This window comes from Eleutherodactylus coqui, chromosome 4 (assembly GCF_035609145.1).
Source record: "Eleutherodactylus coqui strain aEleCoq1 chromosome 4, aEleCoq1.hap1, whole genome shotgun sequence".
Taxonomy (NCBI): Eukaryota; Metazoa; Chordata; class Amphibia; order Anura; family Eleutherodactylidae; genus Eleutherodactylus; species Eleutherodactylus coqui.
In genome coordinates this window covers 242,345,786-242,372,494 of record NC_089840.1, presented here as the reverse complement: position 1 = coordinate 242,372,494, position 26,709 = coordinate 242,345,786, and the positions used below count along the sequence as shown (strand labels likewise).

At 44.4% G+C, this 26,709-nt stretch overlaps 1 protein-coding gene across 1 annotated transcript in view; it reads left to right on the top strand.

Annotated features, from left to right (window-relative positions):
- LOC136626157 (alpha-2-macroglobulin-like) overlaps positions 1 to 26,709 on the top strand; it is a 119,976-nt gene that overhangs the window by 35,250 nt on the left and 58,017 nt on the right. Inside the window, exons 6-16 of the mRNA XM_066600964.1 lie at positions 1,729 to 1,882; positions 1,968 to 2,052; positions 3,221 to 3,341; positions 3,784 to 3,898; positions 6,472 to 6,581; positions 6,668 to 6,829; positions 10,147 to 10,374; positions 20,255 to 20,321; positions 23,161 to 23,306; positions 23,669 to 23,818; positions 25,911 to 26,063. Of these exons, the coding sequence (XP_066457061.1) occupies positions 1,729 to 1,882; positions 1,968 to 2,052; positions 3,221 to 3,341; positions 3,784 to 3,898; positions 6,472 to 6,581; positions 6,668 to 6,829; positions 10,147 to 10,374; positions 20,255 to 20,321; positions 23,161 to 23,306; positions 23,669 to 23,818; positions 25,911 to 26,063 (1,491 nt within the window). The remainder of the gene's footprint in view (positions 1 to 1,728; positions 1,883 to 1,967; positions 2,053 to 3,220; positions 3,342 to 3,783; positions 3,899 to 6,471; positions 6,582 to 6,667; positions 6,830 to 10,146; positions 10,375 to 20,254; positions 20,322 to 23,160; positions 23,307 to 23,668; positions 23,819 to 25,910; positions 26,064 to 26,709) is intronic.

The following is a 26,709-nucleotide window of genomic DNA, read 5'->3' as shown; positions in this document are numbered from 1 at the left end:
CCATGTTTGGGCCCTCCCATGGGATCATGTGTATACGGTTTTATATAAAGATGTCTTTAGATCTGCTCCATTATGCCTGACGAAGAACCCTGAGTAGGTTTGAAAGCTCACTATAACATCATTTTGTTAGCCATTGCAAAGTATCATATCTACAAGATTACTTGGTTTCTATTACTGAGAACAATGACACTAAATGGCTGCTAAAAACACTGTACTAAGCCTACATTAATTCAATGAGGCTTTTCAGATTTAGCAAAGTGTTTCTAACGCATGCTAAAACGAACCCTGTCTATTTCATTTTTGTGCTTTCAGCGCGTTTTGTAATGCACCACATCAGCCATTGCAATGATGGAGTGCGTTAAAAACACAGTTTAACACGTTTAAAAATGCGGTTCTAAAATGCTGTAGAACACTACGTTTAAAAACGCTACATTTTTACAAATGCCTGTGTGATAGTGGCCTTAAAGGGGTTGTCTCGCGAAATCAAGTGGGGGTATACACTTCTGTATGGCCATATTAATGCACTTTGTAATATACATCGTGCATTAAATATGAGCCATACAGAAGTTATTCACTTACCTGCTCCGTTGCTAGCGTCCTCGTCTCCATGGTTCCGTCTAAATTCGCTGGCAGCTTGCTTTTTTAGACGCGCTTGCGCAGTCCGTTCTTCTCCTTTCAGCACGAGCCGCTTCAGTGTGCTCCCCGCTACAGCTCTTCTGCGCATGCGCAGACGAGCTGTCACTGCTCGGGAGCGCGCTGGAGCGGCCATTCTGTACCATCCTCTGTTAGAGGAAGGTGCAGAGCTGCCGAGCTGTCCGGAGAAGCCGCCCAGCTGTCCCGCCGTCCAGCTGTCCCGCCGTCCTGGTAAGTGATGGGCCGGGGGGGGGCTGCCGCTGCGCCGGGGGCGGGCTGCGCCGGGGGGGCTGCCGCTGCGCCGGGGGGCTGCCGCTGCGATGGGGGGGCTGTCGCTGCGATGGGGGGGCTGTCGCTGCGATGGGAGGGGGCTGCACCGGTTACCTGCTGCCTGGCGGTGGGTGACTGGTCAGCCGTGTTCACTCCAGGGGTCCGGTCGGCGGCTGCGGGGCGTCTGGTTGTCAGGGAGACACAGCTGGTAGCGTCTCGGGAGCGCGCACGTCGGGCTGCAGCAAGCGAAGGGAAAAGAGCCGGCGGCCATCTTGGGAAAATTTTTATAAGTTGCTGAAACGCTGGAACGGTAAGTACAAACCAGCTAGAAAAGTCATTTACAGGGGGGCTTAGTAATGTGTGCTTAATTAGGGGGACTGGGCAATAAAAAAAAATCCACTCCTGCCTCGAGACATCTCCTTTAAATATAACAGCAGATTGCTGAATGGTCTATAGAAGAAAAGGTATAGTCTAAAAAAAAGTTAATTAAAAATGAATAATAATGATACTAATATACCTAAAGTAGATACTGTGCAAGAAGGTTCACCTGATAATCTAACCAAAGAGTGTACCACTGCTAGGACTCCTAATAATCAACTACGAAAACAGCAGCAGACATTAATGTTCCCTCAGGCATCACTACAGCAGAAACTAAGTACTTCATAGGTCCCATTGAAATCATTGTGCTGTCCATGAAGTGCATGAATGTAGTTGGACAAACTCTCTGTCTATCTTATAATTACTTAATAAGATATTAAAAATGGATTTTCTAAGCCAAACAACGATATAAAGAAAAGTTCAACAATTTGAGTTTGCTCCTTTTAGGACCCAAATAAAAACAGGATTGGTCAATGGTTAAATGTAACCCTCAATCAAGGAATTGCTGAGCTGTCCCTACTACTCTCCTTGGAGCCTACACTCGGAGAATATTTCATTAAAACGAAAGACGCATTCCATGTCTTCAGTGTGGAGGAATATGGTGAGAACATCTTATCGTGTAAATATCTAATATGTATAATAGTAACCTGCATTATATTTGACTATTCATCAATATGTTATTTCAGTGCTTCCAAAATTTGAGGTCAATCTTCAGTTACCCAAGATTGTTGTGTTCAACAGTAAAGAATTTTCAGTTCAAATATGTGGAACGTGAGTTGATAATTCATTACATTAAGCTTCAAACTTATGTCCAATATGGATCTGCAAGATATTGTTGAATTTCTCAAGACCAAAACTAGGCATTTACTCCCATCTGCTACTTTAAATGATTGAGGGCTATAAGAAAGTGGAATATTCAACAACTAGCAGATTGTTTTTGGTAAACTACGTAATTTGACATACTGAAGCTGTGGTGCAAGCAGTAGCAAAACAGCTGGAATCGCTGAAGAGTAGCAATTGTTAACGTTTTCAATATGCAAATGGACATTGGTGATGCCCTAAAGGCATTGTACTAAAAGAAGGTAGCATTCATGCAAGTCAATGTCTAACCTTCAACAGGCTTTAGAACATGACTGGGGATACAAGCAATAGTCCCATTCACCTTAAAGGGGTTGTCTCGCGCCGAAACGTTTTTTTTGTTTTTTTTGCATAGGCCCCCCGTTCGGCGCAGGACAAACCCAAGGAATGTGTTAAAATAAAAAAAAATTATTACTTACCCGAATCCCCGCTCTGCGACTTCTTCCTTCTTCCTACTTCTTCCTTCTCCAGGATGGCCACCGGGATCTTCACCCACGATGCACCGCGGGTCTTCTCCCATGGTGCACTGTGGGCTCTGTGCGGTCCATTGCCGATTCCAGCCTCCTGATAGGCTGGAATCCGCACACGTGACGGGGTGGAGCTACGCGATGACGCGTAGAAGGGGTGGAGCCAGAACGCCGCTCGTGCCTGGACCGACTAGAAGGGAGAAGACCCTTCTGCGCAAGCGCGTCTAAAAAAGCAAGAAGACCCCGAAATTAGATGGAGCCATGGAGACGGGGACGCCAGCAACGGAGCAGGTAAGTGAATAACTTCTGTATGGCTCATATTTAATGCACGATGTATATTACAAAGTGCATTAATATGGCCATACAGAAGTGCTGAACCCCACTTGCTTTCGCGAGACAACCCCTTTAATGGAGCTAAGCTGCAGTAGGAGATACAACTCTTCGAGCAAATGCTATCCTATTCTTGGAAGAAAGCTATCATGTTTCTCTAATTCTGTACAACTCCTTCAAGGAGGTATTCAGGTTCAGAATAAACTAGCCAATATGTGTATACAACTTGTACATTACTTGTGATACATATTTTGATACTCTAGTATTTATTTATAACTTTTTAGGTACACATATGGGAAGCCAGTGCAGGGGAATTACACCACTTCCATTTGTCGGCAATATTATCCAAAATTTAGGCAACTAACACCCGAAGAACCCCCTATTTGTGCTAATTTCCATGGAAAGGTGAGAAAGCTACAGCATTAAAAAAAATATTTACAAAATGTTCATGTTAAACAGTTATTCTGATCTCAGGATCTCACCCCATCCTGATGCCGTCATCATACTAACCGTCACAGCCAGGCTTCTAGAAGTGGCCAGTTTTTGCAAAAACAGAGGTGGAGGTCTCCGCAACTCTGTTATTGTGTAGTTATTTATACATGTGCAATGATTCTGCAAGTGCTACAACTTGGACACAACAGGTGGATATACATCTTATGATTACATCTAAAAAAATAGGGGGAACGATAGAAATCCTAGAGTTTAATAACTTGACTACAAATATTTAGACAAAAAAAACCCACTGAAAATTGCATAAAAAATCATTATATCATTTTCTGTTTAACTAAATTGCAATGGAGGAGCAACCACTTTAATACTTCTTATATCTGTCATATTTTCCACTAAGCTCGATAGATTGGGATGCCAGACCATAAAGATCCAATCTGAGATCTTCAAGCTAAACAAAACTGGCTTGGTGAATTATTTGATATGTTCAGCTACTATCACAGAAGAGGGGACTGGTACGTGCATTAATCTGTTATTACTATCTCTGAACATTTTGATTAAAAGGTTTACCATCCAAGCATGGAATAAAATAAAGAGAGTATATTTACCTATCCTTGGTTCCCCTGGGACCCTGTGCAGTAACTCCCATGGCCCTCATCCCCACCCATGGTACAGAGAGCCACTGGAAGTCAGGTGACTAATCAGGGGCAACAGTGTCACCTTCCAAAGTTCTGGCATCAGTGTTCACATCCTTGGCGCCATAATGTCAGGAGTTCAGGACAGTGATGGTGTAGCTGCTACTTGACTTCCGGAGCCATCTGTGCCAGGTGCTGGGGACAAAGCCATAGGGGCAACTGAGCAAGTTCCCGAAGTGTCAAAGACAGGCGAGTATGCTGTCTTTTCTTTATTTTATTTAATTCCTGGCTGTTAAAAAAATTTCCTTTTGTAATGATACAACCCATTTAACCTAAGTAATTAGCTGTTACTGCAAGTATGTTTATCAGAACTGGCAATCAGAAATGTGAAATCACCAATGAAACATGTGACTGACCGTCACATTACATGAAATGCTAAGAATCTGTTGGCTTTTGGTAAGCCTATTGTTTTGTTTTTTGACAAAACTTCCTGTATTGTGGCCAAATAGCTCAATATTTGGAGTATTCACTTATATAGGTAGACTAGGATTAGACATGTCTGTTTTTTCCCCTAAACCAGCACCACACCTGTTTACATGTTATATTGTATATATGTATGTTATATTGCAGCTCAGAACCAACAATGCCCACCTCTTCCTCCTTCCCCTGTGATTTGATATCATGACTCTCCCTGTCTGTCCATGTTGGTTCAAGCACCTCATAATCTGTCACCTCCGCTTCTTCTTAGAGTCCACTAAAGTGCAGGTCGATGATTCACAGTGAGCATCGGGAGCTGGCACCTCCATTTCCACATCCCCCTAAGTACACATTGTCTCTGGATGGCTGACCCCGCGCTCTGACACACCCTCATTTTTCTCTTCAGAGTAAAATAATCATTGTTCATCAGTGCATTTAATGCCTTGATCTTCTCCCCCTGGTCGTTTGGACTACCCCTTTGACATCCATGAAACTGAATGATCAATCTCCTCAGACTGATACATGTGGACTGCTTCAGAAGGCGCAGGGAATTTGGCATGGGGTGAAGTAGAGGGGGTATGATCATTGCCGACTGGTGCAGACTGACTGCTATTTGCCAGCGACTAGCAGGAAGAAGAGGTGGTGGTACTTGAGGCATGGTGTGTCATCCACTCTGTGAATGTAATGCACAGGCAGAACCACTTCTAAGGAATGGCAGTGGACTTGCCTTACCTCTTGCAGAACTGGGAGCTGTTGCTTTAGTGGGAGCTACTTTAAGTGCTAACTTGGGCTGTCCTCTACCAACTCCAACACCACCAACATGTCCCTTACCCCTTGCTTTCTTTATGTTTCCTTTTTATCTACTTTTTTACTTATTTCACTTTTTAGTGTAGTTTTATGTAACTTATCAGCTAACTATGTAGTTTGCAGAAAGCAACTGCTAACTGTGTAAGGCCTGAAAATAATTCATAGTAGCTGGATTGGCGACTTAGAACGAAATCTGAGGCCACTTACACGCACGGTGTGTATTTACTGTTTTTCTGTTTGTTTTTCTTTTTGTTTTATATTAACCCCCCCAAAAAACACTACCAACTAAATAGACCACAATCTCTGAGAGCCACAATATGGAAGGCCAGACACAATATAGAGTATAGCTTGTATCTTTGTCAGCTGTCCCTGTTTGTTGCAGCATAATTTAATTCCCCAAATCCCACTGCTAGCTATGTAAGCTCTGCAAATAATTCTTAGTCGCTGGACTGGTGACTTTGAGCGACATCTGAGGTCACTGACACGCACTGCATGTATTTGCTGTTTCCCTGTTTGATTTTTTTGATATTATCAAAACACCAGCGCTAACTAAATAAGCCACAAATCCTCGGCAGCACGATATGTGAGAACAGAAAGCCACACAGTACAGCTTGTATATTTGTGCAATGTCCCTGCTGGATGCAGCATAATTGAATTTTCTTAATCCCCACTACTAGCTGAGTACTGTGAACTACAATATTCCCCAAAAAAGCTTTAAATGAAGTTTCCTTACTTTTTCCTATACCTAACTACCACACACTATAAAGCAATTTTTGTAATTCCTAAACATTTTACAAGTTAGATTAGTTAATATATTATTTAATCAAGCACGTTTGTACTTCGATTTTGTGGTGTGTTAAAGACGTTCTCCACTTTGGACAATTCCTACTTATTAGAAGAGTCCTTTGACAACAAGCAGATCACAAAGTGTCTCCGTACTGGGGTTCTCAGTGATCAACTGTAATCTATGGTTCAACATGGCAGTAAGTATTCCATTTTCCTGCAGCACCTCCAGAGTGAGAAATGCTATTTTAAACTGCAATCCCCTCTAAAAAATTTAGAATTCCCTAATAGGGTTTACAGAAATGAGTTTTCTAAATGAGACAATCTCTTTAAGATGAAAGAATATTCAAAAGTTTATTTCTCCTTATTTTTCCATTTTTATGTAGGGGTGGAGCTATCAACATCTAGTCAAACTAGTATATCAACTGTCATCAATAAACTCTCATTTGTTAGGAATGACAAGAATTACAAGGTTGGGATACCATACAGTGGACTGGTAAGTCTTATGGACCCCATCTCTTCCATATTGCATTTGCACTGCAGTTCAGACATTGCATGTACATTTTGTAATTTCTTCTTTAGATAAAAGTGGAAGATGCAGGTGGTAATCCAATACCAGGCACTAAGGTTTTTCTCCAGAGCATGTTATCTGATTTAGTCAATGAGATATTAGTAACAGATGAAAACGGTCAAGCATCTTTTACTCTAAATACTACCGGCTGGAGTCAAAGCATGCTCTTAAAGGTAATAATCAACTTGTGCTTAGATAAAGCTACACAACCATATTATGGGTGCATTATAGTGGCCATATCACAGACGAGTGTCCCTGCCTGATTGTGGAGCTACTGAACCTAATGCACAACATTATAGACCACTATGATGCTGTGAGTTTCAGTCAGCAGACCGTTGTCGGTAATATGGGTACTAAAATGCATCCATAATACACATGGGTGGATGTGTCTGTAATCCATAGATTTGAAGAAAAGCTGTTGGCTCTCCTGACATATTTCCTTTGGTAAATACTTGTATTCCCCATAAAATGACAATTTTTTGATAGAACTTTGCATTGCCATTCCTCTGTTATTCTTCATAGAAATTTATGAATAAATTGGCAACTGGGTGTTACCAGTTGGGAGAGTGTCCTTAGAAGAATTGATACAGTTCAATCAGTGTTGCCAAAGTCTGTCTGTAGGTCACACCCCTTTGACAGGAGGGATGGTTACACTCAGTTCTCAAATTATTTAATTTCCAATAGGAATAACAGTAGAATGGCTCAGTAAAGAATTCTAAAGAAAGATTCTCCAAAAATGTTGTTTCATAAGGAATGCACATATTGCAAATACTAAAGCAGATACTTGAAGAGAGCTGACAGTTTCTGTTCAAAACGTTTTCTGCAATCTTATATTTAACTCTTTAGTACTTCTGTAAATGGAAAATGTACTTTAGGTACTACAAAACCACACCACAACAGCAGATCGTTGACTTGTAGAGACCTGCCTTCTGACAACCGCATTAAAAATCCTATGGTTTTTAAGCCTTGTATTGCTGAAGTTGTATTAGAGGTTCTAAGAGCTCAGAAAGGGAAAAGTAGCTTGGCAGGAGTCAGAATGGATAACCAACATTCCTTAAAGGAGTTATGTAGGCAGTGCCCGCCAAGATACACCGGGGTCAGAGCGGAAGCGCTGCTCCGACCCCTGTGTAGTGTCTGGTACTCGTAATTGCAAGAACAGCTCTCATTGAAATCCACGGGAGGCGTGCTTGTAATTGCATACACAGCTCCCAATGATTTCAGTGAGAGCCTCGCTTGCAATTTTGAGCGCTGACCACTACACAGGAGATGGAGCAGCACTTCTGCTCTCACCCTGGTGTATCCTGGCGAGCGCTTCTGGACCTATGGTGCAAGTAAAAAAGGTTACGGCATGTATATTATGATATGTATCATGGACCATAAATAAATATGTAATGTCCACTGCCTGCAGATGTGTGTCCGTATGCTGTCTAATGCAAGTTGCACCCAAAAATTTCAGGCACACCTCACATTTGCCTGTCTAAATAGACTTAAAAACATATGATAAAGCAAATCTCCAAATATGATGTGATGGGAGCATTAGAAACTGTTTAACATGTTTTTGTTTTTAATATTTCGTCCTCAAACTTGTTTTTGTTAGGCCTTATTCATGCGGGTGAGTGTGATTTTGATTGGTAAAAATCGCACCAATTTCACTGAGTGTATGTGCATTTTACATTAGCTTGTGTTCACTTTTTTGTATTTTTAATGTGTCTTCCAAGTGCAATCCATATTTCACACATGAGAAAAAAAATGGAATGTGGCCCAATTGATGTAATTTAAAACTGCCACGGAAGTCACTGGGTAGATGAAAAAAATGACTGCATTCTGTGCAAAAGCATTCTGGGTTTTTTAACGCACCCATTGGTTTGAATGGGCAAATGTAGCCCGAGAATTGAGCCAGAAGAGGACATGCTGTGATTTTCTTAAGTGAACCCTCTGTCCGTAAAACTTTGGCACATGTAAATAAACACATTGACTCTAACCCTTTCCAATCCACTGTCTGACCTCTGAAGATATTATAATTTTTTTTTTAAAGGAACGTTTATTTAGTAGAGATGAGCGAGCATACTCGTCCGAGCTTGATGCTCGTTCAAGTATTAGGGTGCTCGAGATGCTCGTTACTCGAGACGAGCACCACGCGGTACTCATCTCGATTAAACGAGCACTGACCATTGAATTCAATGGAGCCGGCAATACAGCCGGCTCCATTGAAAGCAATGGGCTGCCGGCGATCGCGGAATGAATAGTCGGGAAGGGCTTAAATATATAAGCCCTTCCCTGCAATTCATCCAGAAATGTGTAAAAATAAAAAAAAAATATATACTCACCTGGTCCCGGCAGACGGAGTTCAGTGAGGCCGGCGGCAGTCCTCCTGAACTGCTCTGAACAGCTGTGAGTAGTATTCAGCAGCCGGGGATTTAAAATTCCCGCCTGCTGAATGAGCTGCCTCTGATTGGTCACAGCCTGACCAATCAGAGGCAGCTCTCACTCACACCCATTCATGAATTCATGAATGGGTGAGTGAGTGCTGCCTCTGATTGGCTCAGGGGCAGCTCTCAGCTGAATGACAGCTGAGAGCTGCCCCTGATTGGCACTGCGCTGAGCCACTGGTAGGTCTCCAACAAGCCCAAAGAGGCACATCCCAGGGTGCATGATCCTCGGGGCCCCCAGGTGAGATTCCATAAATACAAGACTGTCCCCCCAGTAGTCTCGCATGACACTGCAGTCCCAGAACATGTGCATGATGGTCCCACCGGCAATTAAGCATAAGGGACAGGTCGCTGAGAGGAGCAGACCCATTGCATGTAGCCTGGATGGGGTGTAGTATATACGGTGTAGGAACTTGACCTGGATAAGCCTATCTCTAGCACTAATGAAAGGAAGACCAGAGCTCGCCAATATGTCTTCACTCTCCCCTGCTAACAGATCAGGAATATCAATGACCCACTTCTGGGTCGCCCTCTCTCTCAACGGAGCAAGACACTGCACCAAGTGGGCATAGAAACTGGACAGTGGTCTTACTAGGTTGCACATCTGTGCCAAGCCTTCCCACCGAGTCAGGGGCAGCGATATGGACAGGCCCTGAAACTGAGTCCTGATCACATGTCGTAGCTTGTAGTATCTGAAATAGGAGTGCTCAGGCAGGTTGTAGATTATCTGCAGCTGGGAAGACATTATAATTTAAGGCTGTACAGCTCTGATGTTGGAAGACGTCCGTTGGGTTCTCTTACTGTAAATTGCCAGCCTCTCTGCTGTCGGAGGCGATCCAACGTGTCACCTCATGCAGTACTGGCTTTAGCCAGCATATAGCGCCATTGTATAATGGCAGAAAAAGAGTAAGCCCCCTAGGAAAACCAGGATACAAATTGGATTGGAAAGGGTTAATGTGTCCAAGTTCTGTCAGTTTCAAAGCCCTAAGACGTTCACAATTGTAGGTTATGAATAATCTTTTAAGAACTCCCCCTTTAAGGAACAATTTTTTTTATTGTAGGCTACAACAAACCGAGACATACAACCATATGTCCCTCGTGAAATCAGGGCTAGTTATGGTTCAGACACTATGTACTTACATGCATTCTACTCTCTGAGCAAGAGTTTCCTGAAGCTTCACCCTTTGGACGGAATCCTTCCATGCGAGGGGAATCAAGAGGTCCTAGTAGAATATATCATTAACTACACTGAGCTGGAGGAAGCCAATCACCTATATCTACATTACCTGGTGAGCAACAATGTAGCATACCCTAAATATATGGTATTATTGCTGCTTTCACAGGGGGCGTCAAAATTGCACTATTTTCTCTCGATGCGACAGTGATACGAATCGCATGCTTTCTCTGATGTTTTCTCTGATACTATGTTGCAAGAAAGAAAAATTGCACCATGGTCAATATTACTGCGATTTGTGATTTTTATTTTGTAGTCCATGTTTCCGGGTTTTCATGTGATGCGACTTTAACTTTAGAAAATAAGCTGTACCCCAAAAATAAGCCCTAGTTGCACCCCCCCCCCCCCCCAAAAAAAATAAAGGAATGTTTACCTAGCAGGCTCGGTCCGGGTCCTCTTGCTATTCTCTGGAGCTATGCCACGCATCCTGCAGTCCTTGTTCGCCCACAGAAGATCACTTCTTCCAGGAAGAGATGGCTCTGCTTAGTTTTCGAGCGCTGCAAGGTGGGATTTATGAATCATGCAACCAGGAAGTGATTTTCTGTGGGCGAACAAGGACTACAGGATGCGTAGTAGAGCTCCAGAGAGCAGCGGGAGGACCTGGACCGAGCCAGCTAGGTAAGTATTCCTTTATTTTTTTGGGGGTTGGGGGTGGTGGGGTACACCTAGGGCTTATTTTTGGGGTGGGGCTTAACCTTCTAGCGATAAAATCATGTAAGTTTATGGCGGGCAGCAGCAATACGTTGCACGATTTTTTCACAAGAAAACGCATTGCTGACAGTACAAAATCGCGAGGCCAGAGCTGCGATATCGCCATGATTTTGTATAGGCGATATCTCTGTCGCCCATGTGAAAGAGGCCTATAAGTTACATTGTATATAATCAGGCTGGTGTCTGCTCTGAAAATCAATGCAATTTCCTACAGTACACTAAAAGATAAGGTACCTCTGTTATTGTTCTAGAAAAAAGGCCTTAGAACATACCTAGGTTTCTAGATAATCTTCAGTAAATAAGCTCTAGTTTTATGCATTTACCAGCTAAGCAACTCTGCTATACATGTACAAGGTTTTAAATTTATGATTATTATATAATATACCAAATTATACAAAGCATTAGAAAACATTAGCTTACACGCATTTTTAATTGTCAATCCTATGCAAATCAGTGAGAGAATAACGCCTCCAAAGCGCCATCTAATAGAATGTAGCTACCCTATGATTCAATGTTCAACCTTTTAACAGGCCTTGCAATATGACTAGCTAGGTAATCCGAATTAGAATATTTTCAAGATGAGTCGGGAGTCTGACAGGCCAAACAATGCTCCCTGGGAAAAAGCTATGCAAATACGTGAGGGAATAATACCTCCTAGGCAACACCCATTAAAGGAAATCTGTCAGCTACTTTTAGCCATATAAGCTAAGTTTATGGGATAAAAGTAACAGACTCGCTGAGTGTGGAGATGTAAGTTCTATGCTTACTTCTCCTTCTGTCCCCCAGTGTTAGCGCTGAAAGCCTCTGCTGCAATGCATTGAAAAATTAGAATGGTTGGACTACTTAGCTGTGCCACTTAATACACTGAGGGGATGCTTTCAGCGCTGGCACTGGTGAAACATTTGGGAAGGTAAGTGTAATACTTACATACCTAGACTTAGTGAGTTAGGTACGCATAAGCTTAGGTTATAGGGCCGAAAATAGCTGAACGTCTCCCTTTAAAAGGTAGCTACTAGAGATGAGCGAACACCAAAATGCTCGGGTGTTCGTTATTCGAAACGAACTTCCCGCGATGTTCGAGGGTTCGTTTCGAATAACGAACCCCATTGAAGTCAATGGGCGACCGGAGCATTTTTGTATTTCGCCGATGCTCGCTAAGGTTTTCATGTGTGAAAATCTGGGCAATTCAAGAAAGTGATGGGAACGACACAGCAACGGATAGGGCAGGCGAGGGGCTACATGTTGGGCTGCATCTCAAGTTCACAGGTCCCACTATTAAGCCACAATACCGGCAAGAGTGGGCCCCCCCCCCAACAACTTTTACTTCTGAAAAGCCCTCATTAGCATGGCATACCTTTGCTAAGCACCACACTACCTCCAACAAAGCACAATCACTGCCTGCATGACACTCCACTGACACTTCTCCTGGGTTACATGCTGCCCAACCACCCCCCCTCCCCCCACAGCGCACACCAAAGTGTCCCTGCGCAGCCTTCAGCTGCCTTCATGCCACACCACGCTCATGTCTATTTAGAATTGCGTCTGCCATGACAAGGGACCGCAGGCACACACTGCAGAGGTTGACACGGCTAGGCAGCGACCCTCTTTAAAAGTGGCGGGGCGATAGCCCACAATGCTGTACAGAAGCAATGAGAAATAGAATCCTGTGCCACCGCCATCAGGAGCTGCACACGTGGGCATAGCAATGGGGAACCTATGTGCCACACACTATTCATTCTGTCAAGGTGTCTGCATGCCCCAGTCAGACCGTGGTTTTTAATTCATAGACACAGGCAGGTACAACTCCCTATTGTGAAGTCCCTGTGGACCCACAGCATGGGTGGCTCCCTGGAACCCACCGGCGGTACACAAAAATATCCCATTGCATTGCCCAACACAGCTGAGGTAGTAATGTCGTGCTTAATGCAGGTGGGCTTCGGCCCACACTGCATGCCCCAGTCAGACTGGGGTTCTTTTCAAGTGTACAGATGTAGTAAAAACTCCGTGTGCACCTACAGCATGGGTGGGTGCCAGGAAGCCACCGGCGGTACATAGAAATATCCCATTGCATTGCCCAACACAGCTGAGGTAACGTCAGCTGTAATGCAGGTGGGCTAAAAATTCATTTGATTACACTGTAGGCGAGGGCCCACAAAAATTGCTGTATCAACAGTACTAATGTACATCCAAAAAATTGGCCATGGCCAGCCAAGAGGGCAGGTGAAACCCATTAATCGCTTTGGTTAATGTGGCTTAAGTGGTAACTAGGCCTGGAGGCAGCCCAGTGTAACGAAAAATTGGTTCAAGTTAAAGTTCCAACGCTTTTCAGCGCATTGAAACTTTTAAAAATTGTTCAGAAAAATTATTTGAGTGAGCCTTGTGGCCCTAAGAAAAATTGCCCGTTCAGCGTGATTACGTGAGGTTTCAGGAGGAGGAGCAGGAGGAGGAGGAGGAATATTAGACACAGATTGATGAAGCAGAAATGTCCCCGTTTTGGATGGTGAGAGAGAACGTAGCTTCCATCCGCGGGTGCAGCCTACGTATTGCTTACGTATCGCTGCTGTCCGCTGGTGGAGAAGAGAAGTCTGGGGAAATCCAGGCTTTGTTCATCTTGATGAGTGTTAGCCTGTCGGCACTGTCGGTTGACAGGCGGGTACGCTTATCTGTGATGATTCCCCCAGCCGCACTAAACACCCTTTCCGACAAGACGCTAGCCGCAGGACAAGCAAGCACCTCCAGGGCATACAGCGCGAGTTCAGGCCACGTGTCCAGCTTCGACACCCAGTAGTTGTAGGTGACAGAGGCGTCACGGAGGACGGTCGTGCGATCGGCTACGTACTCCCTCACCATCCTTTTACAGTGCTCCCGCCGACTCAGCCTTGACTGGGGAGCAGTGACACAGTCTTGGTGGGGAGCCATAAAGCTGTCCAGGCCCTTAAAGACTGTTGCACTGCCTGGGATGTACATGCTGCTCGATCTCCGCACCTCCCCTGCTACCTTGCCCTCGGTACTGCGCCTTCTGCCACTAGCGCTGTCGGCTGGGAATTTTACCATCAGCTTGTCCGCAAGGGTCCTGTGGTATAGCAACACTCTCGAACCCCTTTCCTCTTCGGGAATGAGAGTGGGCAGGTTCTCCTTATAGCGTGGGTCGAGCAGTGTGTACACCCAGTAATCCGTTGTGGCCAGAATGCGTGCAACGCGAGGGTCATGAGAAAGGCATCCTAACATGAAGTCAGCCATGTGTGCCAGGGTACCTGTACGCAACACATGGCTGTCTTCACTAGGAAGATCACTTTCAGGATCCTCCTCCTCCTCCTCCTCAGGCCATACACGCTGAAAGGATGACAGGCAATCAGCCGGTGTACCGTCAGCAGCGGGCCAAGCTGTCTCTTCCCCCTCCTCCTCATCCTCCTCATGCTCCTCCTCCTCCTCCTGTACGCGCTGAGAAATAGACAGCAGGGTGCTCTGACTATCCAGCGACATACTGTCTTCCACCGCCCCCGTTTCCGAGCGCAAAGCAGCTGCCTTTATGCTTTGCAGGGAATTTCTCAAGATGCATAGCAGAGGAATGGTGACGCTAATGATTGCAGCATCGCCGCTCACCACCTGGGTAGACTCCTCAAAATTACCAAGGACATGGCAGATGTCTGCCAACCAGGCCCACTCTTCTGAAAAGAATTGAGGAGGCTGACTCCCACTGCGCCGCCCATGTTGGAGTTGGAATTCGACTATAGCTCTACGCTGTTCATAGAGCCTGGCCAACATGTGGAGCGTAGAGTTCCACCGTGTGGGCACGTCGCACAGCAGTCGGTGCACTGCCAGATTAAACCGATGTTGCAGTGTCCGCAGGGTGGCAGCGACCGTGTGGGACTTGCGGAAATGTGCGCAGAGCCAGGCGCGCCTTTACGAGCAGGTCTGACAAGCGTGGGTAGCTTTTCAGAAAGCACTGAACCACCAAATTAAAGATGTGGGCCAGGCATGGCACGTGCGTGAGGCTGCCGAGCTGCAGAGCCGCCACCAGGTTACGGCCGTTGTCACACACGACCATGCCCGGTTGGAGGCTCAGCGGCGCAATCCAGCGGTCGGTCTGCTGTGTCAGACCCTGCAGCAGTTCGTGGGCCGTGTGCCTCTTATCTCCTAAGCTGAGTAGTTTCAGCACGGCCTGCTGACGCTTGCCCACCGCTGTGCTGCCACACCGCGCGACACCGACTGCTGGCGACATGCTGCTGCTAACACATCTTGATTGCGAGACAGAGGTTGCGGAGGAGGAGGAGGAGGAGGGTGCTTTAGTGGAGGAAGCATACACCTCCGCAGATACCACCACCGAGCTGGGGCCCGCAATTCTGGGGGTGGGTAGGACGTGAGCGGTCCCAGGCTCTGACTCTGTCCCAGCCTCCACTAAATTCACCCAATGTGCCGTCAGGGAGATGTAGTGGCCCTGCCCGCCTGTGCTTGTCCACGTGTCCGTTGTTAAGTGGACCGTGGCAGTAACCGCGTTGGTGAGGGCGCGTACAATGTTGCGGGAGACGTGGTCGTGCAGGGCTGGGACGGCACATCGGGAAAAGTAGTGGCGACTGGGAACTGAGTAGCGCGGGGCCGCCGCCTCCATGATACTTTTGAAGGACTCCGTTTCCACAACCCTATACGGCAGCATCTCAAGGCTGATGAATTTTGCTATGCGGACGGTTAACGTTTGAGCGTGCGGGTGCGTGGCGGCGTACTTGCGCTTGCGCTCCAACAGTTGCGCAAGCGACGGCTGGACGGTGCGCTGAACTACACTGGTGGATGGGGCCGAGGACAGCGGAGGTGAGGGTGTGGGTGCAGGCCATGAGGCGGTAGTGCCCGTGTCCTGAGAGGGGGGTTGCATCTCAGTGGCAGGTTGGGGCACAGGGGGAGAGGCAGGGGTGCAAACCGGAGGCGGTGAACGGCCTTCGTCCCACCTTGTGGGGTGCTTGGCCATCATATGTCTGCGCATGCTGGTGGTGGTGAGGCTGTTGGTGTTGGCTCCCCGGCTGAGCTTTGCGCGACAAAGGTTGCACACCACTGTTCGTCGGTCGTCAGGCGTCTCTGTGAAAAGCTGCCAGACCTTAGAGCACCTCGGCCTCTGCAGGGTGGCATGGCGCGAGGGTGCGCTTTGGGAAACAGTTGGTGGATTATTCGGTCTGGCCCTGCCTCTACCCCTGGCCACCGCACTGCCTCTTGCAACCTGCCCTGCTGCTGCCCGTGCCTCCCCCTCTGAAGACCTGTCCTGTGTAGGCGTTGCACACCAGGTGGGGTCAGTCACCTCATCGTCCTGCTGCTCTTCCTCCGAATCCTCTGTGCGCTGCTCCCTCGGACTTACTGCCCTTACTACTACCTCACTGCAAGACAACTGTGTCTCATCGTCATCGTCCTCCTCACACACAGAAAGTTCTTGAGACAGTTGGCGGAAGTCCCCAGCCTCTTCCCCCGGACCCCGGGAACTTTCGAATGGTTGGGCATCAGTGACGATAAACTCCTCTGGTGGGAGAGGAACCACTCCTGCCCAATCTAAGCAGGGGCCCGAGAACAGTTCCTGGGAGTGTTCCCGCTCCTGAGCAGGTGTCATTGTAGTGGAGTGAGGAGGCTGGGAGGAAGGAGGAGCAGCAGACAGAGGATTCTGATTTGCAGCAGTGGACGGCGCAGAACTGCGGGTGGACGATAGGTTGCTCGAAGCACTTTCTGCCATCCAGGACAGGACCTGCTCACACTGCTCATTTTCTAATAACCGTCTCCCGCGTGGACCCATTAATTGGGCGATGAATGTGGGGACGCCAGAAACGTGCCTCTCTCCTAATCGCGCAGCAGTCGGCTGCGACACACCTGGATCAGGAGCTCGGCCTGTGCCCACACCCTGACTTGGCCCTCCGCGTCCTCGGCCGCGTCCACGTCCTCTAGGCCTACCCCTACCCCTCAGCATGCTGTATTACCAGTGATTTGATTTCACAGGCAGGAAATAAATTGGCGCAAGACTGCAGGCCAAATATAATTTTTTCCCTTTTTTGAAAACGAAAGGCCCCACTGCCTCTATTGAATGAATAATCTAAGTTTAATAACTGTGCTGTGTCCCTGCTAATGTGTCACAGAACTTGAGGGTAGCAGAGTTATTAACTCTGGCAGAGCAGGTATTTTTTTCCCAATTAAGGAAAGCAAATGGCAAAGCCAGCAGTAAACCGTAGCTGGGTGCGTCTGATTTTTTAACGTTGTACACGCAGCTCACACGTGTCCACAGCCCTTAGGACGGACAGAGGCAGGACAAATAGATTTCTTTTCCCTTTTTTTACACCAAAAGGACCCACTGCGTATATTCAATGAACATGAGAAGTTTAATAACTGTGCTGTGGCCCTGCTAATGTGTCACAGAACTTGAGGGTAGCAGAGTTATTAACTCTGGCAGAGCAGGTATTTTTTTCCCAATTAAGGAAAGCAAATGGCGAAGCCAGCAGTAAACCGTAGCTGGGTGCGTCTGATTTTTTAACGTTGTACACGCAGCTCACACGTGTCTACAGCCCTTAGGACGGACAGAGGCAGGACAAATAGATTTCGTTTCCCTTTTTTTACACCAAAAGGACCCACTGCGTAAATTCAATGAATAATCTAAGTTTACTAACTGTGCTGTGTCCCTGCTAATGTGTCACAGAACTTGAGGGTAGCAGAGTTATTAACTCTGGCAGAGCAGGTATTTTTTTCCCAATTAAGGAAAGCAAATGGCGAAGCCAGCAGTAAACCGTAGCTGGGTGCGTCTGATTTTTTAACGTTGTACACGCAGCTCACACGTGTCCACCGCCCTTAGGACGGACAGAGGCAGGACAAATAGATTTCGTTTCCCTTTTTTTACACCAAAAGGACCCACTGCCTCTATTGAATGAATAATCTAAGTTTAATAACTGTGCTGTGTCCCTGCTAATGTGTCACAGAACTTGAGGGTAGCAGAGTTATTAACTCTGGCAGAGCAGGTATTTTTTTCCCAATTAAGGAAAGCAAATGGCGAAGCCAGCAGTAAACCGTAGCTGGGTGCGTCTGATTTTTTAACGTTGTACACGCAGCTCACACGTGTCCACAGCCCTTAGGACGGACAGAGGCAGGACAAATAGATTTCGTTTCCCTTTTTTTACACCAAAAGGACCCACTGCGTATATTCAATGAACATGAGAAGTTTAATAACTGTGCTGTGGCCCTGCTAATGTGTCACAGAACTTGAGGGTAGCAGAGTTATTAACACTGGCAGAGCAGGTATTTTTTTCCCAATTAAGGAAAGCAAATGGCGAAGCCAGCAGTAAACCGTAGCTGGGTGCGTCTGATTTTTTAACATTGTACACGCAGCTCACACGTGTCCACAGCCCTTAGGACGGACAGAGGCAGGACAAATAGATTTCGTTTCCCTTTTTTTTACACCAAAAGGACCCACTGCGTATATTCAATGAATAATAACTGTGTTGTGGCCCTGCCTACACAATTCTTTCCCTGTAGTATCAATGGAGGGTGCAATGCTCTGCAGAGGCGATTTTGAGAAAAAAAAAAAAATGCAGCACAGCTAACAGCAGCCAGCACAGTACTGCACATGGTTAAATATGTCCCTAGAAAGGACCGTTGAGGTTCTTGAAGGCTACACTCACTCCTAACACTCTCCCTGCCTATCCAACACTTCTGTCCCTAATGCCGGGTGCAACGCTCTGCAGAGCCGATTTTGAGAAAAAAAAAAAAAAGGCACTGCTAACAGCAGCCAACACACAGGTATTACTGGCCCTAATAAGGACCTTTGGGGTTCTTGAAGCCTACACTAACTGCTATTTCTCTCCCTACAGCAGCTCCGGTACCAGCAGCACTGTCCCTCATCTAACTCACAAGGCATCTGAGGCGAGCCGCGGGAGGGGCCGACTTTTATATTCGGGTGACATCTGATCTTCCCAGCCACTCACAGCAGGGGGGTGGTATAGGGCTTGAACGTCACAGGGGGAAGTTGTAATGCCTTCCCTGTCTTTCAATTGGCCAGAAAAGCGCGCTAACGTCTCAGGGAAGGAAGTGAAAGTAACCGGAACACCGCATGGTGTTCGTTACGAATAACGAACATCCTGAACACCCTAATATTCGCACGAATATCAAGCTCGGACGAATACGTTCGCTCATCTCTAGTAGCTACCATATGATTCAATATCCAACAGGCTTTGAAATGTAATTAGGGATGTGAGGCAAACCAGCAGATCTTTGTACAGCTGTCTTGGGGTTCTTGCTCCATATCAATGTACAGTACAGGTTCTGGTTGGCTGGGTATGGGGCCATCAATATGAGGCCTGGGTAGGGGTTATGTTTCTCCTGGAGAGCACCACAGGAGATAGTACCACTACAGTCAATCCTAAAACATGTTTTAGCAATAAAAGGTTTTGTGTTGCCTTACCAACTGGGTCTTCATGAAGACAATTTCCTAAAATGTACCCAACTGATTTATAGGGTATCCATTAATAGGTAGCACTAGAGAGAGTTTTTTTTAACAGAGTTGAATAGCAAAATGTTTTTTTTGAAATATATATTTTTTTTAAAATAGCCCATTTAGTTTTGGTGATTTTATATCACAGACTTCATCACTGTGATCTTCTCAAATCTATCTATGACATACACTATATGGCCAAAAACATGTAGACACATGACCATTATACCTATATGAGCTTGTCATAGAATCATAGAATGGTAGAGTTGCAAGTAACCTCCAGGGTCATCTGGTCCAACCTCCTGCTTAGTGTAGGATTCACTAAGTCAATTGTAGGACATCCCAATCCATTCCAAATTTATAGTAGAAACTATACATTGCAGTAGGTAGCATTCGTTGGGCATCCACCAAACACAGATTCGTCTATCAGACTGCCAGATAGTGAAATTTTATTCTTCACTCCAGAAAACATGTTTCCACTGCTTAGGAGTCCAGTGGCAGTATGCATTATACTACTCCAGCCAAAACTTAAACTTGCACTTAGTGAATTTAGGCGTGTCTGCAGCTGTTTGGCCTAGGAAAGTTATTTTATGAAGCTCCTGTTTCACAGTTTTTGTGCTTACGGCACTTTTAGAGGCAGTTTGGGGTGGGAGTTATTGTTCGATCTCTAATTCTTCAGTTCATAAACTCATACAGTTAATCGATAGATATTTTCAAACTACTGTATACGGCCTATATGGTTTAATGTACTGTATCACTTAATTCTATTACTTTTTTATAGCTAGTTGCCAAAACGTCTATAAAAGATTCTGGGTCCATTGAAATTAACATTGAAAAAAGTGATAGAGGTAAGATCTTTAGATGAAATTTCTTTTGACCTGTAAACAATATTTCATGAAGTGACGAGTCTTTAAGTCAGAGTATTTTCCATTTTTTAACTGTTTTTATGTTATTTTAATTTTGGTAAAAATATATATAAATTCTAGAGATGAGCGAGCATACTCGTCCGAGCTTGATGCTCGTTCGAGTATTAGGGTGCTCGAGATGCTCATTACTCGAGACGAGCGGTACTCGTCTCGATTAAACGAGCACTGACCATTGAATTCAATGGAGCCGGCAATACAGCCGGCTCCATTGAAAGCAATGGGCTGCCGGCGATCGCGGGATGAATTGTCGGGAAGGGCTTAAATATATAAGCCCTTCCCTGCAATTCATCCAGAAATGTGTAAAAATAAAAAAAATATATACTCACCTTGTCCCGGCAGAACGATGTTAGCCCATTGAATTCAATGGAGCCGGCAATACAGCCGGCTCCATTGAAAGCAATGGGCTGCCGGCGATCGCGGGATGAATTGTCGGGAAGAGCTTAAATATATAAGCCCTTCCCTGCAATTCATCCAGAAATGTGTAAAAGTAAAAAATATATATATACTCACCTTGTTCCGGCAGACGGAGTTCAGCGCGGCTGGCCTGCAGTGATTGTGAAGGGGGTGTGAGTCAGACATGCCCCTGATTGGCTCAGCGCTGAGCCAATCAGAGGCAAATCTCACTCACACCCATTCATGAATTCATGAATGGGTGAGCGAGTGTTGCCTCTGATTGGCTCAGCGCAGCTCTCAGCTGAATGACAGCAGTTCAGCACCACAGTGCAGGGGACAGCAGGAGAACAGGCGGCTGTGCCCGGCAGCTGAAGGGAGGTGAGCATCTATTTTTTTTGTTTTTTAAATCACTTTTAATTCATTTCCAGGGAATGGCTTATATGTAAAGTCCTTCCCTGAAAAAGAATTCAGATGTGCCAGCGGACCATTGTCTTCAATGGAGTCGCCGGCAGCAGCGGCTCCATTGAAGAGAATGCCTGCATTTTTATTCTTTTTTACACTAAAATCTTTCTTTTTCAGGTAAGGGCTTATGTTTTTAAGCCCTTCCCGAAAATTCATCCCGCGCTCGCCGGCAGCCCATTGCTTTCAATGGAGCCGGCTGTATTGCCGGCTCCATTGAATTCAATGGGCTAACATAGTTCTTCTCTGCCACAGCTGTTACAGCTGTGGTAGAGGAGAACGATCGTTATGCTGACAGTGGGGGGGGGGGGGGTCTCACTCTTGCCACTATTGTGGCTTAATAGTGAGACCTCTGAGCCGGAAATGCAGCCCTGCATGTTGCTCCTCACCTGCCCTATCCATTTCTGTGTTTTTTACATGACTTTGGTGATTTGCTAAGATTTTCACAAATGAAAACCTTAGCAGAGCACCAGTCATATACACAAATGCTCGAGTCGCCCATTGACTTCAATGGGGTTTATTACTCGAAACGAACTCTCGAGCATCACTGAAAGTTCGACTCGAGTAACGAGCACCCGAGCATTTTGGTGCTCGCTCATCTCTAATAAATTCCAATCGGATTACACTTGTCATGAAATTTGGTTGACATCAAATATTTCAGATTTCTATTCCACCCAAACCTACTGTACAAATTAATCACAGGAGGTCGGGCTCCAATTAATAGACTTCTGAGCATGTTAATCAGTCTGTTTTTGTAAGCGCACTTACAGCAACTACATCATTATGCGCTCTACAATACAGTAATTCTGGGTCATTCATTCATTTAACTGATTTCCAATCTTCATTTATGCTATCAATGCTTACCCTTTATGAAGGAATAGCTATTTATTTTACTAATTTATATGGCACACATATATTCAGTAGTGCTATGCACATTGGGGTCTGTCACTCACACTGCAGGCTCATAAATATAAATTCACCTAGCAATATGTTTTGGAGGAAATCTACACATGGAATATACAAATTTATGCCATTAGTGGGATTTGATCTGAGGGCCCCAGCACTTCAAGACAACAGCGTTAACCAGAGAGCCACCATGCTGTCATGTAATGCTATAGCATCAACATGAAGTAATCAGTGCATCTCCAGCAATAAAAGTCACTAACCTAGGTAGTCAATGGCCAATATTTTTCACGACAGGAGTCTTTTATGTCAAGTAAGTCGAGAAAGTAAAGTAATTTGTGGCAGATTAGAATTTGCTTTATTTTTTCCTGTCTGATAGTGAAGAAACTAAATTGATGCCTACCGTGATAGTGTTACACCACCCCTTTCTCCTACTCTATGTAATACAGTAAATCTGGCCTAAACTGCCACACATCATTTATCATTTGGTTTCTACAGAAATCTAATTAGCTTCTTAGGTCTACTGCAGTGATTCTCAAACTGTGAGGCACATAGTTTTGGTGAGGTACCATGAACATACACTGCTCAGGCCATTCCCTGTCTCCAGAAATCTCTGGTTTGGTTTATTTAAATGTTGTTTGGGGTTTATGAGACAAATGAAAGATAATGGAAGATAAAATTAGAAGATTGGCTTGGACTTTGACCCATGGTATGGTGAGACTGAGTCATCATTTATTATTATTATTATTATTATTATTATTACTATTACTATATTTTGGCTGGTAAGGTCCCAGTAATAAAGTTTTAAAAGCCATATTCCACAGGAATATATCCAACCCTGACCGACATACAGCAGATCAGCAGACAGAGTTTCTCTAGTTTGGGTTAATCAGTTGATGATTAAGATACAGTAACCAGTAATAAAAGTAATCCATAAATATTACACATTTTTAGATAAAAACACAGTTATAGTGTCCTATAACGACAATTGTTTTGTATGTCCCAGATATTCACGGAAAAGCAACTTTAAACCTTCATTTAAGTGCAGACACATCTGATACTCTTTATGCCCTTGTTTATATTTTGTTACCTAATGGAGAAATAGTGGCAGACTCTGAAAAGTTCAAAAAAGAGACATGTTTCAAAAATAAAGTAAGTGAACCAAAAAGTTTTCTGTGGTTATGTTTGTGTAAAAAGCCCCATGGATTTAACGCTACTGTGAATTTAATGAAACCTGTTTACAATGATTGGCAGAACAAAATATATCCTAAGTAAAAACAAATATGTGTCTTCTAACTGTGATTGACATTCTTACTGAGATTGACAACTTTCTCTACATGCACAGTAATAGGGAAAAAGCTGTCAATCAGCAGCTGGATATACAGGACACCTACTACATTGGGCTCCTATTAAATTGTGGCAACTAAATAAAAACTTTAAATGAGCTGCCATACTTTTATTGCAGTCTGATGCTATACTGTATAAAACTGATAACTATGCAAAACTTTTTCCAGGTATCAACTGAGTTTTCTCCTGATGAAGTTCTTCCAGGATCAGATGTGTCTCTCCAGGTCCAGGCTGCTCCTGGGTCCCTCTGTGGTCTGCGGGTGGTGGATAAAAGTGTAGTACTGATGAAACCAGAGAAAGAGCTGACTGCTGATAAAGTGAGTCGTAATAGCTCACAAGAAAACGATTGTATTACTTTACTTATTTTGACAATCAATTTTTGAATCTTACATTAAGATTAAGTTTACAGTACCCATTTTTTATTTTATTGGGACATTGGGTTTTTGCTAAAATTTTGTAAAAAATATTTTTTTTGTGGTAAAGGCTGATAGGAAAAAAGCCTATACTTATCATTAAATAAATGTGGTTGCAATGAACCTGTCTGAATTCAAATAGCTAAACCTGTTACAGGGCTTTTCACACTAAGCACATTTACCACCTATCCACAAGATAAGTGATAAATGTATGACTGCTGAGACCCCTAAAATTCACGAGAACTGCAGTCCCCAAGTAGTGAATGGAGCAATGGTTCGCATGTGGGTCCAGCACTCTTCACTTCTGTAGGACTTTTGGAAATACCATAGTGCATTGCTCAGCTGTGTCCACAGACAATGAACCCCAGCAATCATTAACTTATTTCCCATCCTATGTATAGGTGATAAATGTGTTCACTGAAAAAAAGCCTTTAATCCATAGCAGTTGTTTGATCAACTAAGTTTATAAATGTTGATGTATTAGAAGATCATTTTGATGGATTTCCACTTTAGGGTGGAAGCACATGTGCATTTTTTTGCATTTTTTGAGCCAAACAAAGGAGTGCATACTTTTATACTTTTCCTTGTTTTTGGATCTGCTCCAAGCTTTGACCCTAAAAATTGCATCAAAACTGCATCATAAAACAACATAAAAACTGCATGTATGATTCCAGCCTATCAGAGGCCGTGCTCAGCCATTCATTGAATTTAATGAATGGCTCAACACTGCCTGTGATTGGCTGAGCGCTGTGACCAATCACAGGTAGTGCTCATTTGTCATTCAATGAATGGCTAAGCACTGCTTGTGATTGGCTGAGAGCTCAGCCAATCAGACACAGCCCTTTCAGGAGGTGGCGACAAGACACACCAGAGCCTCGACAGTGGTGGAGAGGTGAGTATATATATTTTTACATTTTGTACACCAGCTAGGGATGATTGTCAGGGAAGGGCTTATATTTCAAGCCCTTCCTCAAAAATCACTGCGGGGGGTGGGTTGCCTGTATCCCATGGCTTTTAATGGGGCAGTAGCGCCAGCCCTATTGAAAGCAATGGGTAGGGAGCTTCAGTCACGTGCATTTTTAACATGCATAGAGCGTTTTTTTTTTTTTTTTACACATACAGGTGCACTAAAAAATCCCGCTTGTCGGACCGAGCCCTTTATGTGGAACATCAGGTAGAATATAACTTTTTATAAACTTGACCCAATTTATTAAACATACCCAAAACATACTGAGGCTTCTTGTTTCCTCATTGCCCTCCTTATGTAGTATTCTAGGGGTATTAGGTTAGTATTTTCTCATTTACTACTTCAGATAATCACTGCCGCACAATTCTGGAAAGGCAACAGTGTTTGCCAACCCTATCTCAGCCAGTGCCATGTAGCTAGTGTCTGTATTTAAATGTAAGGGAAATCACTGGATAAATCTGCACCAAAATCTGCAACAAAATTATGTGGAGATTTCATTGTGGATTTTGGTGCAGAATTTTACTGTGGATTCACAGCGGATATTTTATGTTGTATGTGCAGCTAGTCGAACTTATTTCTCCTACATTTTAATGTGACCGGATGCAGTAGGAATAAGCTATTTAGAGAATATAAAGCTCTTCGACACTAGAAAACGTCAGCAGCCATAAAACAAGGCAGGTCATAGTGATGTCAATGCTCTGCAGCTACAGCCTATAGCTACATGGTACTAACTGAGGAGTGTAGGTTTAGTACTCTCCGTAAATCCCGTGTCAGTGGTTGCTAGGAGGAGATTAACACTCCTAGAAACTATCAAATGGGCAGCGAATTATAAAAAGAAAACTGTATAAAATAGAAGAATATATTTATTGACCAATATGGATCCTGTTTATAAAACTTTATATTCTGCCAGCAGTTTCTCTTTAAAGAATGTATTATGCAAATATGCTGCAACAAATTACTATAATAAATGATGTCTCACACCAATGTCCATGCATATAAAATTTCTCTTGTACTCCATTTTAAATAAAGGTTTTTAAGATATTTTTCTCTTCGGAATTTTGGTTGTCCGACTATGGCATCTGGGAAAGTGAAAATCCATGTAATAGAGGACACTTTCTACGCCCACCAAAAATTATGCGGTTTCCTGACTGGAGCAACGTGGATGTATTCAGCTTACTAAAGGTACATGTTTGTCAGTTACATGCTGTACACATAAAAGTTTGATTTTGATTTTTGACCGAATAAATAGGACTTTGATTATACTGATAATATATAACTTTCTAGATATAATACACTGAAATGCTTCATCCCACTTACATATTTGTGACTAAGAATATTAAAACAAACATCTATATATATAAAACTAGCTGATATACCCGGCTTCGCCCGAGTTAATTTGGTACTGGTGTTTATCTGGTGTTCGCATGGAAAATCTTATGAAGTCGTGGTTACTTTAGAGATACTGAGGAAAAAGATATGTTCACCATTTTGCATAGTTCTCTGCAAAGAACGATGTTTGCCCATTGAATTCAATGGAGCTGCAATACAGCCGCTCCATTGAAAGCAATGGGCTGCCGGCGTGCGCGGGGTGAATTGTCGGGAAGGGGTTAAATATATAAGCCCTTCCCTGCAATTCATCCTAAAATGTGTTAAAATAAAAAAAAATTGTATACTCCCCTTTCCGCTGCAGCCGGAGTCCAGCCGCGGCCGCTGTCAGTTCTCCTGAACTGCTTCTCGGCACTATTCAGCCGGCGGGGCTTTAAAATCCCCGCCTGCTGAATGATCTGCCTCTGATTGGTCACAGCCCTGACCAATCAGAGGCCGGTTT